General features: G+C 34.2%; 1 protein-coding gene across 9 annotated transcripts in view; it reads right to left on the reverse strand.

Moving 5' to 3' along the window:
- LOC106673775 (serine/threonine-protein kinase WNK1-like) overlaps nucleotides 1-14,209 on the reverse strand; it is a 40,333-nt gene extending 26,124 nt beyond the window's left edge. For 6 of the 9 annotated variants that reach the window (XM_014406025.2, XM_024225528.1, XM_024225530.1 and 3 more), the window contains exons 1-13: nucleotides 13,682-14,209; nucleotides 6,033-6,523; nucleotides 5,858-5,969; nucleotides 5,407-5,780; nucleotides 5,241-5,343; nucleotides 4,951-5,123; nucleotides 4,451-4,671; nucleotides 4,216-4,373; nucleotides 3,988-4,151; nucleotides 3,771-3,924; nucleotides 3,585-3,699; nucleotides 3,464-3,492; nucleotides 37-3,396 (exon numbers count right to left, since the gene is read on the reverse strand). In XM_014406025.2, the coding sequence (XP_014261511.1) occupies nucleotides 37-3,396; nucleotides 3,464-3,492; nucleotides 3,585-3,699; nucleotides 3,771-3,924; nucleotides 3,988-4,151; nucleotides 4,216-4,373; nucleotides 4,451-4,671; nucleotides 4,951-5,123; nucleotides 5,241-5,343; nucleotides 5,407-5,780; nucleotides 5,858-5,969; nucleotides 6,033-6,250 (5,181 nt within the window). In that variant the 5' untranslated portion in view covers nucleotides 6,251-6,523; nucleotides 13,682-14,209. The remainder of the gene's footprint in view (nucleotides 1-36; nucleotides 3,397-3,463; nucleotides 3,493-3,584; nucleotides 3,700-3,770; nucleotides 3,925-3,987; nucleotides 4,152-4,215; nucleotides 4,374-4,450; nucleotides 4,672-4,950; nucleotides 5,124-5,240; nucleotides 5,344-5,406; nucleotides 5,781-5,857; nucleotides 5,970-6,032; nucleotides 6,524-13,681) is intronic. The other 3 variants (XM_014406024.2, XM_014406022.2, XM_014406019.2) reach the window with 1 other exon arrangement.
- Nucleotides 14,210-16,232: the final 2,023 nt, after the last annotated feature.

Consider the following 16,232-nt stretch of genomic DNA (forward strand, 5'->3'; position numbering starts at 1 on the left):
CGCTTTTTTTTTTATTATTTTCTTATTAAAACTTACAGTATGATAAACAGGAGAGTCTTTATTCATGATCTGTTGCTCTTGAATTATTTGCTGAGTGGGAAAATGTTGTGCCAACATTTGTGGCTGCTGCTGTTGTTGCTGAGAAATGGTTTGGTAAGTTTGGCATGACTGTTGCTGTTGCAACGGAAAAGATGGTAAAGTCTCCTGGCTCTGAGGTGTAGTGGATTCGGATGTATTCTGAATAGGAAAATGTTCCGATGGCTGTTGTTGACTAGAACTCATACTTGTGTAGGAGATTGTTGTCGGTTCAGATGCGACCATAGGGGAGACTCCCCCACTTTCCATCCTGGGCATTTCTAAAAGGGGTGTAATCTGGTCCTTTAAAGTTTGATCGACTTGCTGTGGCATTAATAACATGTTAGGTGGCTGCACTGTGTTAGTAAGTGGTGAAGGATCTAAATTGGGTGCTTGCACGGTGGAAATACGATGCATGTCTTGATATTGGTGTTGTATTCCTAACTGCTGTATATCATACAGCTGTGGAGGTTGCACAGAAGACATCCTCTGTTGCATCTCTGCTTGAATATGTTGCTGCTGTTGGGAAGGTATTTGAGACTGTTGGATTTGAGAAACCAACTGAGATGTTTGTGAATCATACTGAGGATGCTGAACAGATGAAATCATTTGCTGCATCTGGTTGTTGTCTAACTGGATCTGCTGGTTATTTTCAAATGTCTGGTTTTGAATTTGAGGTTGTTGTATTTGCTGTACTTGAACATTGCTTATTTGATGCATGTGTTCTGGTGTAATCTGTGTCGGTTGAATGGGAGGCATTTGAGACTGTTGGACAGATGGCATTCCTTGCATTTGTTCAGGAGGTAATGGAGTACTTCGAACTGTCGATGCTCTATGCATTGGGTCCTGTTGAATTTGTTGCTGCATTTGAATGTCTGACTGTATATGAGAAGTCAGCTGAATTTGGTCCTGCATCTGCATGTGTTGAACATGTTCGTGGTTCATCTGAGCCTGAATATTTGTAGGAGGCTGTACTGTTGACATACTCCTTACTTGCTCTGGTTGAATTTGTGGAGGATGGACAGTTGACATACTTCGAACATGTTCTTGTGGAATTTGTGGTTGTTGCTGCATTGCTGGTAGACTCCTAACTTGAGACTCTTGTGGCATCTGAGGTGTGCTCGCTATAGTACGAACTTGTTCTACTGGCACCTGAGATGATTGAATTGTAGACATGCTGCGTACTTGTTCTTGTTGTATACGTGATTGCTGTACTGTTGGCATGCTGTGTATTTGTTCTTGTTGCAAATGAGGAGGCTGCACAGTTGACATACTTCGAACCTGGTCCTGTGTGATTTGTGGAGGTTGTACAGTAGACAAATTTCTCACATGTTCCTGTGTTAACTGCTGCGGGGGCTGCACAGTTGACATGCTTCTCATTTGTTCTTGTTGTATATGAGGTGGTTGAACAGTAGACATGCTACGAATTTGTTCTGTAGTAATTTGAGGAGGATGAACAGTTGAGAGGCTCCGTACTTGTTCATGAATAATCTGAGGAGCTTGCACAGTTGACATACTACGCACCTGTTCTTGTGATAACTGTTGTTGGTGATGTGGTTGTTGAACAGAAGTCATACACTGCATTTGGTCTTGCGCCATGTGCTGCTGAATTTGTTCCATTTGGGGAGGTTGTACTGTTGACATACGTTGGGGTTGTTCATGTGGCACTTGAACTGAAGACATAATATGTACACGATCAGCTTGAATCTGTTGTTGATTCACTGACTGAATTTGTTGTTGCATCTGCGATTGCTGTAGCTGAGCATCGTATTGTGACATTTGAGGCTGTTGAATTTGTTGGGTCTGCTGTTTATTATCATATTGAGGAATCTGAGGTTGTTGCATCTGTTGCGTATCAAAAAGTTGCATTTGAGGAAGATTCATTGTATGTGTTTCATACTGCTGCATCTGAGGAGGCTGTACTACTGACATCCTCTGTTGCATTCCATCTTGGTGAAGCTGTTGGGGTTGCTCGTAATGTTGTATTTGAGGTTGCTGAACTGTAGACACCCTATGCTGCATACAATCAGGAACCTGCTGTTGACACTGTGATGACTGAACTACAGGCACCCTCTGATAATTGTCTCCTTGAGGCGTAGAATAACCTTGTTGAAGTTGAGATACTTGAGGTGCTTGTACAGTTGATATTCTCTGTTGCATTGAGTCATTTTGCATTGTCTGTGGCAATTGTTGAACTTGAGGAGGCTGAACAGAAGATACACGGTGAGCATCTTGTGACATCTGTTGTAAATCATACTGTTGAGGCGGTTGTATTGTTGATATTCGGTGCTGCATGTCATTCTGTACATTTGATTCATATTGAATTTGAGATGACTGGATCTGTTGAACTTGGGGTGCCTGCACAGTTGACATCCTGTGGACATTTTCATTTTGTTGCACTTGAGGCATTTCATATTGTTGATTAAAATGATGCATTTGGGGAGGTTGTACAGTGGACATCCTTTGATGGATATCTTGATCATACTGTTGCATTTGAGGAGGCTGGACAGTAGAAATTCTCTGTTGTAAATTGTCAGTATTCAACTGCTGCACTTGTGGTGGATGCACTGTTGAAATTCTTTGTTGTTGGATATCTTGTTGAACTTGAGTCATCTGCGATATCGGTTGTGTCAACTGTGGAGGCTGAACAGTTGATATACGCTGCATGCTTTCCTGTTGCATCTGTTGATTGTCATACTGTTGTAAAGGTGTTTGTACCTGTTGAATTTGAGAAATTTCATAATGCTGCGGCTGCTGGATTGTTTGGTGCTGTGAAGTCATTATGTGCATAGGGTCATTGCCCATTTGTATGTCATACTGAGGAGGCTGAACAGTAGATACCCTCTGCACATTTTCTGTCATTACCTGTGGAGTTTGAACTGTTGACACCCTCTGGATGTTTTCCTGTTGAGTGGACACTTGCACCTGAGAAGGTTGAATCATGTGTTCAGGTGGAACCTGGGACAGGACCGGCTGCTGAACAGTAGAAATCCTCTGCTGCATATTATCCTGTGTCACCTGGGACTGCTGATCGTACTGTAATTGCATCGCAGGCGGTTGACTAGTGGAAATCCTGTGAACATCTTGATCCAAAGAGAAGTTGGCCTCCGTGGGCAACTGCCCTAAAAGGGGAGTGACCCCAGCAGATCTTGACATATCATATTGTCTTTCATCAATAATAAATTGATTTAAGTTTGGTGTTTGGAGAAAATTTTCTTGCTGAGAGGGTGACATCATCATCCCTTCTTGAACGACTCTGTCTGCATGTATCATTATTGGCTCTGAAATGCTGTATGTTCCTTCAGCCATAACTCCATGCACCTAAAATTAAGCAATAAATCATCAATTTCAGTTGTACACAGCATATAAAAATTAAATGAACACTTACATCAATAACACCAGCCTCATCATCATAAGCTGTAAAATATATTTATCAAAATAACATACAAAATTATTGATACACATTTATTTTTTATTATAAATATTACAAATGTATAAAATATACCAACCACATTCAATTTGGTGTTTTCTATCTTCTCTCGCTTTCTTTAAAGATGTTATTTGGGCTATAAGCATTTTTTCTACTGTGCGAGCATCATCATCATTAATAATACCACCTTTGGCCTGAAACATAAAGATAAATTTAAATTGTATTTTTATTTAATTATATTTACCAACTGTTCAAATGAACGAACCATTTCTTTAGCAACTTCCTCTGCATTATCCATTTCTACATCAAAATCAAACTGAATTGCTTCATTCTCTTTATACTTATTACTCCTTTTCTTTGGATCTAAAACCCTTAGTCTAAATTCAACTTTAGAACTATCTCCAGCTATAGCTTCTTCCCTATACATTTTAAAGTAGTAAAAGTTATTGATATAAAGAATAAATCATCAGCTAGTTTATTACCTCGAAACAAGATCGAGCTTTAAACCAATGTCATCAGCAAAGAAGACATGGTTCAGAAGTTCCTTGATTCCAGGACGTTCCTCCCTTTTCAGTCGTATACACTGTTCTATTATCTCTCTAACTTCTGGATTTTCAACCTTATCAAAACTCTGTGGCTTAATGCCCTAAATGCAAAATGAAAAATGATTTTCACACCATTTGATCTTATGAAAAAAAAAATGGACTTACACTTATCACTTTTTTATAAATTTGAGCAGGACCAGAGCATTCAGAATAAGGATATTCGGAAGTTGCCATTTCTAACATGCACATGCCAAAAGCATAAACATCAACATTCTCATCATAGTGTTCTTCATACATTTCAGGTGCCATAAATTCCGGTGTTCCTGTAACAAAAACAAAAAATTGAATCGTTTCACAAAAAATTGCACGATAATGTAATAATTATAAGAAAAATGCTTACCAATCACAGACTTAGCAAATGATCTATTTTTTAACGTCGCAAGACCCAAGTCCCCAATTTTGACACTCCCCGATGTCCCCGTTATGAAAATATTGTCACACTTCAAATCCCTGTGAATTATAGGAGGTGAACGGCTGTGAAGGAAAAGTAATCCTTTGAGGATCTGGCGACACCAAGATTTCAGTACTTTTGGGTTAATCTTTTTGAAACGCCGAAGATACCTAAATAAATTATATAAGACAAAATCATCATTAGTACAAACTTAGTTCTTCAGTATTGAATTTATCACATTCTCATCATCTCTCAGCACACTATTTAAATATTTTTCATGTGAAGCAGCTGGAAATAAACATGAATTATTTTCTTTCTCCATATTGTGAGCAATAAGAAAAATGTAATAAAATAAATAATGGAAAATTAATTGTCAATCTATTATATAATAAAATTAAATTCCATGATTATTCAGCTTGCTTCGCATCAAGTTAATGAATAATCCTTACGTTTTAAGTGTCCCAGAAGTCATTAGTTCTGTGACAAGAACAATATATTTCCGTTTTGTTAATGTCACTTCCCAATAGTCATAAAACCTGACGATGTTCGGATGCTGTAAACCCTTCAACATTTCAGCCTCTTCTCTAAACCTCTGCCGTTCACTTTTATTCAATTTTTTTTCCTGAAATTATTTTTACAAGCGGTATTAACTGCAAGTAATTGTTAATATAATTCTTGTATAAATTTTATGTATGAACATTAATTCAAGAGTATACAAATAATAAATTTATCTACTAACTTGCAACTCGCACCATGCTACAGCTACTCCCGTTTGTGTGTCTAAACCTTTATATACAGTTTTAAAACTACCCCTCCCAATCTCATCCTCAAATTTAAGGAACCTTTACAGAAATAAATATAAAGTCAGTTATTTAATTAATTTGGAAATATAAATAATAACTCACCTTCCATCTGGAGAAACTCCTATAGCTTTCTCCTCATCCTCTTCCTGTGCCTTCTCTTTATGGGTTGACATTTTTTCACTGCCAACATCAACTTCGGGGTCAGCACCCTCAGCTTGCTTCTCAGAAAGCTCAGGGTTGACAGAAAGCATTGCTGTTCCCCCGGCTCCTCCGCCATCATTTTCAGACTGTACTTCTTCATTGTCGTCCTTCTTTCTGACCCTCCGGTTTTTTCCCTTACCCTCTTTCTTGTCCGATAATTCCTCTTCCACCGGCTGCGATGAATCGTTGGGCGGTGGGGAGGACTTCTTGTCCCCTCCTATCTCCACTGGGGATTCCCCACGCCTCCCTCTACCTGTCACTTTGGGAAGCGACACCTGTAATTATTTTACGACCAAATTTAATTTCAAGTTAATTAGTAATTGTTTTTGTTTTTTCATTAGTCTTAAAATACCTTTGAAGAAGTCTGTCCAAGGCTAGACCCCGTTTTTAAAGCGGTTGTTCTAGGTCTAGGTGACTTTAAAGGCTTCTGTATACAAATTGGTTCTCTAGGAGAAGAAAACACACTAAAGAAAAAAAAAATTAAACACAAATAAAACCACTTAAAAATCAAATATATAAATTATTACCTATTACAGATAATATCTCTAGGAAATTTGGTTCTGTTATAATTGGTTCTGTTACTTATTGATGGTAATGTCAAGCGACAGCCAACTGCCGATGTGAAACCACCTCGGCTTTCATCACAGTCGCTAAACAAACCAGTTGTCCCGCTGTTATTCCCTGTTTTGTCTACACTTAAATTATTGTTACATGTCCTTCTGTAAGTTCGGTGACTACTGCTCATTGCATCGCCAGCCACAAATTCGAAGTACAACCGCTGTGTTAAATTCAGTCAAAGATTAACACACTGTCTACTTCAAAATGAAAGCACTGTTTGTTTTTTTATTGATAAATTTGATCCTGTTTATCTATACAAAAACTACCGACTAATTTTTGAAAATTAGTTGCAAACGTTATTCTACCTAGCCTAAATAATCAGTTCAGATTTTCTCTAGAGTAAAGAGTAAAGTGTAGTAGTAGAAGCATTTTGATGAGAGAGATACTCTGCTTCTGAATCCTGTAACAGATTTATAAGTTAGTTAATCTATGTAGTACAAATATAATTTATGGTTTAATTTTAATTTTTTTTTCTAATAGTATTGTAATTTATTTACAATCCTATTGTACAAGTAATAGCCATGATTTAACTTTTCAATGACAAAAATTAACCTATTGACCTTCACAAACTGTGACATAATTAAGTTATTCAGGCAGTAATAGCGAAGTTAATCAATACTATTACAAGTACAAAAGGCATGTAATTCAGCTTATTATATCAAAATTACAAATTAATTGTAAATAGATAAAAAATTTAATTTAGTATCCTTTATACCTTTAGTATTTTGCAAGTAGCCCACATAATCTTGGCCCCAAAAGTTTATGTACAAAAAATTACACTGTCACGATATCTCTTTTAAAAAACACACATGCTATCACTTAAGATAACATTTCTATTTTAATCAAAATGTGCATTCATCAATAATGAGATCAAAATTATAAGTAACAATGTAAATTATGTGTAACAATAGCACTCTTTAAAAATCCCAAAAATACCTAAAACTCTTTCAATTCAAAGAAACAATATTTCATGGCTTCAGATAAATTATTCTTTCTTAATTCTAACATATTTTCTAAATGCTTACCATTTACTTGATATTTAAGTACAAATTACATATAAAATAAATCGATCAGTTTAATTGTAATGTACAATTCAAACAAGCACAAATAATATTACTGAGTTCAAACCTGTCTCAATGAGAAGGAAAGCAAAGAATAGACAGAACCTCAGACAATCAAACAGCCAATAAGTTTAAAGTAGATTTAATAAATACAGATAAATGAATAACATTTCTAAGAACGCTAGATCAGATTAGATCATTTTCCTCAAATAATTAATCACAAAATCTGTTTCCTTGCCATTTCAACCAATTCATTCTAATCAGCCTATGAATTTTTTTTATATTTATGCTTTCATGAAATCATTATTGGCTTTTAGTTGGTGTAAAATTTGAGGGTAAATTAATTTCAATTTATACACATGAATATGTATCTAATCTACAAACCCTAGGGTAAAAAATTGTATAAGTATTTGTCAGTTAACAATAAAACAATGGTTTTCACTTTATTTCATGCTAATAAGTACATTCATGCTCAAAAATATATGCACTTTCAGCATGAAATTTTATTTGGTAAATATATGAGTAAAAACATTTTTAACTTTAAGATTTAATTGGATCTGTTCAACTTTATGCTCAAGATCCCAGTTGATAATAAAAGTAGTTGTTATAAATACACATTCCGAAAATCTGATAAATCTTTAGTTAAGTCCCCTTAGTTCTATTAGTAAGTTTTCCACTTTATCTATTTGTTTACTGTTTTTTTTTGTTTTTTTATAATTTGGTATTTCATCATCAACTAATGGCATTTATTATGCAATATGCTTTTTGTTTTGCTTTTTTTTAAATTATAGCCTCTTCATATCAGAAAAAAATTGTGTATGAAATATTCAAAGACTCCACTCTTATAAATAGAATGCATACACAGTATGTAAACATATTCAGTCAAAATCCAAGTCTCATCGCTCTGACAAAACACATTTCCATTCAAAAGAATACATCATCGTTGGAACTATTTGCCTTTCTAATCAAGATTTTAAAGCAAACGCACGAGTTGCACTTCTATTTTTTGGCAACATTGAATTTCACTAATTAAGAATCAACACCAGACAATCTACAAAGTATCCTTAAACTGTGTAACATCAGATAAAATTGAAATCCTGATCAAAATACATAAAAAAACTTTAATAAATGTGTACTTCTTAGAGACCTGTTTTTTCACAATTTATTGAAGTGAGGAGTGGTCAAGAAGTAGTTTAGAAAAACACCTTTATATTTCAACCTTTATTCGCGTCTTCTGCAGGGCATAAAGTGTGGTACTATTCTTGTGGTGTCATATTGGTTTTGTGTGAGTGTTGTCCACTCCAGAAAATAAGGCCTTTATAATATGCTTTTTAATTTTTAAAAAATGAAAATAAAGGCACAGATAAAACTTACTTAGCAAATTACAACTATAAACATATAAAGTGAAATTATAAATAAAAAACTTATTTATTGACAATAATAATAATAATACAGTTAATTACATTTATAAGCAATATTATAATAATGTGGATATAAATGTACTCAATAAAAAATAAACAATACGGCATGGATACTCTGTCTGCACTTGTTGACAAAGAAATAAGTATATTAAAATAATAGTGAAGGTACGAAATTTCCTCAGTTGAAAAATATATAATGCCAGATAGAGAAAATTGATGAGGCGAGGATACGAAGAATAAAACATTCACTTTTTTTCATAAAACAATTACTTTTTAAAATATTTTTATTTACTTTTAAATAGAAAAATAGAAAAAAATATGACTATAATTTATTTATGACTTTTTCTGGTCATTATTGATATACTGTATAAATTAAAAATATTTACTGTGCCAGGCTGATAAATATAACCAAGCCATCTCTATTATAGTTGGTAAATTCACAGTTGTAGATTTAAAAAAATTAAATTAAATTTTTTTAAAATTGTTCACTGAAAATGTGAGGGAGGGAATATAAAGTAATAGATGGTCAGACATCAAATGTTAAGTACTAATAGAATTCACAAACGTCAGAATTTGTCATAAAAGTTCATTTATCTGAGTAATAGATTTTTATCTACAACATGCTCTCAAATAATCAACTACAACTTCAAAGATTACAACTAAGCTTGCACAAATTTCACTCTTATTTTATGCACAAAAATACAAGAATGAATGCTAGGTTGTTGTTTTTTTGTTTTTTTTTTTTTATGAACAACTAGCCACAAACACAACAAACCAATGTGAATCAGATAAATTGCGAGATACGTCATTCTGAAAAACTGCTATTATTGCATCTCATGAATTTAATCCATTTCAATCCTATTTATGAACATTGATAACTCCTGACTGAGCAGTCACTGTAAACATGCTCTTCCTTAACAACTGTGAGATTTTTCTGTGCAGTCTGTAGGGTGATGAACCTGTAATTAGGTCACTACGTATCATTTTCGTCAGTTTACCCTCGCTGTGATGGTCTGTCAGATGTGTTTTGGTCATCTTCAGTGTGGGATATTTGTGTTGTTTAATTGCCCGAGACTGAAGATGGGAAAATGCCAAAAAAGTGTCAGATAAACAACACAGCAAAAGTAGGCAGCTCAAAATGATCTTTCTAATTAGCATAACTAATCAGAAATACACGATTCAAATTAAAAGATCAAGTTAAATATATTTATAAATTTCATTCATATTTTAATGTGCGTACATTTCACCATGAAATAATGAACGGCGGTTGATATTTTTTGTTTATTCGTACTTACAAAGAACACCAAAATAATGTTAGAAATATAGAAATGTTATTAGAAAAATTCCAAGGTCCATCGAATTGACAAAGTAGACAATCATTCTACCGTCCATATTAGAAATCTTTTATAGTTCCTATTAAGTGTAATTTTTATTATGGTTTAAATTACATAGTTAAAAGGAAATAATTTTTTCAGTGAGAAAGGCTTACAATGATGAAAGAAAACATGATTTCTACAAACTATCGTCACTTATATTCCTAGAGAACTGATTAAAGGCACTTGCAGCATATTGTACATTACATTCGACGACTTCGGACCTCCTAGAGAAAGGCTTACATTGAGAACTGATGGAATTTGTAAATTAGGTTATCAGACACAATAATATAATTATAATAACAATAATGTGTTATATTGTTGTAATAATGATGTGTTTATTATTATATATCCCAACTAAGAAAACACAGTTTGAAATCAGTTCAACCGAAACCTCAAAGATAACACTCTAACTTACAAATTTCATATCTATTTTGCCTACACGAAATTTCAATCGGTGAGAATGAGCAATATAATACAGACAAAATCGAAGGTCAAACATGGTGAGAATACTATGCAGTTGTTATCCATCTGTCAGATTTTATCAACATTAAATATATATACCTGATGTTTTTAGACTGAGAAAATAACATTTGCTGTATATAACGGGGTAAAGTAAATAACTTTTGGTCGTAGATGCAAATCAGACCGATATGAGACGACAGGATTCACAATGCCCAAAAGTTGTCAACAATTAATTAAGCACATTTGCTCTTACTAGCCAGGCTACCTAATCAAAAATTCAAAATAAACGAACAGTTTCACTTCTATTTTAAGATACAATAAATTTCACTGGTTTCTCTTCTACTAGCGAAAATAGTTTATACCGGATAAAATAAAAGTCCTATCATCCTGAGAAAACAAGACAGCCATTTCTGTCTGATAGATCATATAAATATTAGACTAATTTATTAGCAGACTTGTGCAAACTGTCAATTACTGTTTATACATAGTTACAAGTATATAATTTTTCCGTTAACAAATTGTGAGATTGTTCAATAAGATATCACATAGAACCTTGAACTATGAGGTTGTACTTAATATACCCTCAGCACGCCGGTGTTTTTGAAAAAGCACATTTATAAGTATATCGGGGTACGAATACAGGGTCTCTGGATCTTTACATTACGTTACATTATAAGCACTAGTTCAACACCTAAACCTTTGCATTCACCGATCCATACAGTATGTAAACACCTAATAAGAGAAAATTTAAAGTTGATCATCCTGACAAAACTCACTTCCATCTGGATGATTTTATCATTAATACGTTTGTGTGAAACAGTTTTTGAGTAGAATCATCCTTTTTATGAAACTATTTTCAGCCCACACAAATAAAATCAAAATGCATTTCGTTTTCACTATTTTTGGCTATATGAAAATTTCACCATACAAAGATGGTTAACCGATCAACACTAGACCATTTTTTTCACTCACTTCTACACTTTCCACACACATAAATAAAAGCAAAAACAATAAACACCAGAAACAATTTAAGTCCAATCTTTAGTCACGATAAATTCATAGATTTTATCAAAATAAATTCTATTTACCATATCATGCAGATCAATAAAAATCAAATAACATCTCCATTTTACTGAGTAAATTGTTTTTATAAAAGAATAATTCTTTTATTGAAAGAGAGAAAACATTGAGAAGGGTAATGATCAATCACAATCAGCCTGACATTTTCAAACAGCAAACATATATAAAGCTATTCATTCAGAAATTGTAACTTCCTGACTGTATGTTTATGCAATATCTTCATAAATAATCAATTCAAAAATTTCACTATGTAATTACTGACAAAACAACACGAACTAGATAAATATATTTCAACCGTCCTGAGATGGATTTTATTCTTTTCATAGCTGCTTTACAGCGAGTCGGTGAACTCATGAACCAGCATTGGTCCACACAATGAGTTCATCTTCATTTGTGGGTTCTTTTGAACTACCCAATGTCGGTTCAGCATGAGTTCACTGACGTGCAGACCAACTCGTAGCATCAACTCTTTAAAGCAATTACTATCTCAAATGTTTCACCAGTGTCAGAACTATGAATGTTCATATAATCTCATAGTTGAAATACCCTCATAAAAATTGTAACTGTTAAATTAATAACAAAAGAACCTGACAGACAAATTTCAACACCTACCATCTTGAGATATACAATATCGATTTTATTCATGCCGTAACTGTTTTAATCCGATCAACCTGAGGATTTCATATTGAATCATCATTCGGTCACCTATTGGGCTCTTTATCACTCACGCGTTTGAGTAGTTCAACAAATCCTTGCGTGAACCCAAAGCTGGTTCAGCATGAGTACATAGACTTGCAAACCAAGACCCAGTATCAATTCTATAAAGCAATTTCTATCTCAAATTGTTTACCAGTGCCAGAACTATTTACTGTACCACGTTTTCAGCTTGGGTAGTAAATTATTAATAATTATCATAAATAATAAGTTCAAAAATTTCAACGTTTGATTAATGACAATTGCTTCTCACGATTTCCGAAAAATCATAATTAATGACAAAACAACACCAAACATATAAACTGCATTCACCATCTTGAGAAATCCAAACCTGGTGAAGTTACAAAGCAATTCATATTAAACCGGCAATGGGCCACATATTGGGTCCGTCTTCAGCGGTTTGTTGAACTACCCGATGCTGGTTCAGCAAGAGTTCACCAACTCCAACGCAAACACTCAGCATCAACTTTATAAAGCAATTTCCATCTCAAATGTTTTACGGATGTTAGAACTATTTACTGCACCACCTTATGCAAATCTGATCAACCTGGTGAAGCTATATAAAGCAATTTATATCCAACCGTCATTGGGTCAATTACTAGGCTCATCACTGACAGGTTTGAGTTGTTCAACAAACCTGTGAGTGAATACTGACTCAATAAGTGACTCAACATTGGTTCAGCATGAGTTTGAAAACTCCTCGCATCCTACAAAGTAATTTCTATATCAAATGTTTTACCAGTGTTAGAACTATTTACTCTAAGTATTGCTTGGCAATGGAGGGAGATATAACTCATCAGTCAGATGTCTCAAATTAATGGAATTCACAAAGGTCAAAATTTTCCATTATGGCTAATGTCTGATTAGTAAACTTAAATTATTAAAGAAAGAAGGCGACTGATACAAGGAATAAATTTGCGTTTAAATGTATAATTGACACTTTCCAAATAACCTTGTGAAGTACGGACAAGTAAATTAGCTGTTTTTTTTTTGTTTTGTTTTTTTAAAATTATATAAGTTATTTTATTGGGTTTGTAGTTCTCCCCTGTTGTATGGTACGTAAATTAACAGCAGTGAATGAATCTGTAGAATTGGTTGGAGTTGTGGTTATTTATAAATTCTTTATAAGGTCGCGCCACAAAAGGGGAAAATTGGTTTGAAAAACTGGGATATAAAGTGGAAAACTGATTGTTAAAAAAATATTGGCAATTGGTTTTTATTAATAAAAATTAAATGGAATGGCCGAAGAGCGGTGGCTGGGGAAAACCTGCTGGAAAACGCCATCGGACCGCGAGCGAAAAATTATCGGAAAACCCTCCCGGAAAAACGGAAAAGCCGTTTCCACCGGTCAAAAAAGACGGCGATGTTCAAGGGGAATAAGTAAAATAAATAATTTTAAATAAAATAGAGAAAGAAAAAACTCCCACCCTAAGGAGGTACTCACCTTATGGAAGTGGCGAAGGGGCCGATCCGGAGCGGAGACGGCAGCCTCGTCGAAATCAGCCGGAGGCCCGACGAGAAAGAAACTCGGCTCGAAATCGCCTCTAAAAGAGGAAAAATGATCCGAGTCGGAGTTAAAATTATATAGTTTAACGCCCGTCAAACCTGAAATGAGACAACAGAGGAGACGTCAAGGTCTGCGCTCTAAATCGTCGACAACAACCTTCGGCCGTTTTATTGCGCTTTTCTCATTCGACACGGGCGCGATTAAATACACATTCGGTCCGTTCTATTGTGCGTTTATTTGCCCGTTCCTCTGATCCCCTTGCCAAGGGGGCTTTTCACAAACTTTTTTTCACTTTTTTCAAAATCTCGATTTGACATTTTCGCCTTCCAGATCCAGCCCCTCCACAGCCGAAAAGGAACGGATAATATGCTCGATTTACACCCAGATGCGATAAATTACAAAAAAAGAAAAGCAAAAAAAGAAATAGCGGACAAGTCAATTGTTACCGTTTCACAATAATATTTACAGTATGAAACAAATGAAGATCTGAATAATATCAGTCAAATAACATATCGAAACCTTAAACACATTAAAAACAAAACAGAACAACTCGTTAAAAAAATAATAAATCCTCCAGTTTATAAATTATTTATTTATTTTTACTCGATGAGAATAATATTAATAAAATTGAGGGTAATTCAAAGCCGAACTCCCAACCTCTCAATCTGAAATGGTTCGTTAAGGCGCGACCATTTGATTTCAAACAATCAGGTTTATCCAGAAATTGAAAGAATAATACATAAAAATCTTAGTAGAACATTAAACTAAACATATACAGACATATAATACTTCATAATAACAATAGAATGCTTTATTTAACAATAATTGCGAAATTATATACACTGAGAGTGTTTTTTTTTACAATAAATACTTGCAATCGTTATCATTTTTATTTTTTTCTTCCTTATTGGATATTTTTAAAGATAAATATAACACATAACTAAATTAAAAAATTCAGAGGAGTGATAGGACTATTAACCAATCACTGACATTGAGAAAACATCTACAGAACATGGGTGTATACAAAAATGATCCCATCTGCAGATGATTACGGAGGAAGAAACAGCCACCCATATCATCTTCGAATGCAAAGGAACGGCTCAATGGAGATTTAACCTAACACATAAAAAAAATCTTGGGAATGAAATTGCAGCGACCTGATACATCTAAGAAGAAGGATTGAGCCTATTGCACTGAACTAGGGAACTAGTACAATAAGCCAGAAGGCTGCAGTGCCTGGGGAGCAAGAACCCTACTTTCTAGTACCCTCATGACCATTACCAAATAATGAATAAAACTGAGTAAAACAATTTTACTAAAAAATATATGGAAACAATGAAAAAAATATTTAATTCAGTATAGAGTATTTCTTCCTCTTGCATTGATCACCACTTGCATTCGACGTGGCATCGATTTTATTAAGTTTTGAATGTAGCCATTGTCAATTCTTGTAAATTCTCTGGATTCACTGGGCGACTTTTTACCCCCTTTGACAACTTCCCAAAGGTGTTTGATAGGGTTTAGGTCGAGACTAAATGCTGACTACTCCAAACTTTGAATTGAAGTCAGTTCAAAGTAGTCACCAATGGCCTTGCATTGTCATGCGTGAAAATAAAACAGTTGTTAATTAGTTATAAGGAATAAATTCTGTTAACATATCTTCAATGGAACGCGCAGCTGTTAGGGAACCCTTGATGAAGATCAAGTGCAAACACTAGAAATGCCTGCCCAAATCATAACACCAATAATTATACTCAGAGGTTTTTTTTATAGTAAATACATGCAGTCGGTATAATTTTTATTTTTTCTTGCTTGCTGGATATTTTAAAAGAAAAATTCAGAGGAGTGATAGGACAGTCACTGGCATCTGAGGAAAGGACAATGATCCCATCTGCAGATTATTACGGAGGAAGAAACATGCATTCAAATGCAAAGCGACGGCTCAATGTAGATGTAAGATGAGAGTCGACTCTTGCTCAGATCAATTGATGTGATTTCTTGCAAAACAACTGAGCTGTTTAGGTGCCATGTCAGAAGTTCAGGACTGGTAGCAGTCCTTCTCACACATAATCCAGCTTCTGAAAGTTTCGCCTTACAGTGCATAAACTGACATTAATATTTCTAACTTTTTGAAGCCATTGCTTGATCCCAACAGCTATAGAATTTCGATTATAGAGAACATTCGAAACAGTAAAACTATCATCTCTCTGAGAATGAAGCAAATTCCATAGTTTGGATATTTGGATAAGGAATGTGGGAAAAAAGTTTATATATATTGAGGACATTTATTTGATGTAATTTTTAAGATGTTATGTTAAGATGTATGTTAATATAGGAAAAAATATGATCTCTTGGTTTAAAACAACATCAGTACTAAATGCAGGAATGATAAGCAATTTGAAGGAGGTGAGCAGATTGAGAATATAAGGAAAGTGAAAAAGAATGCTACAGTAAGACAGTAATGGAATTATGATGGATTTAATATGGA

The sequence above is a fragment of the Cimex lectularius genome, unplaced genomic scaffold (genome assembly GCF_000648675.2).
Source record: "Cimex lectularius strain Harlan isolate CLEC.00 unplaced genomic scaffold, Clec_2.1 scaffold6, whole genome shotgun sequence".
NCBI classification, from domain to species: Eukaryota; Metazoa; Arthropoda; class Insecta; order Hemiptera; family Cimicidae; genus Cimex; species Cimex lectularius.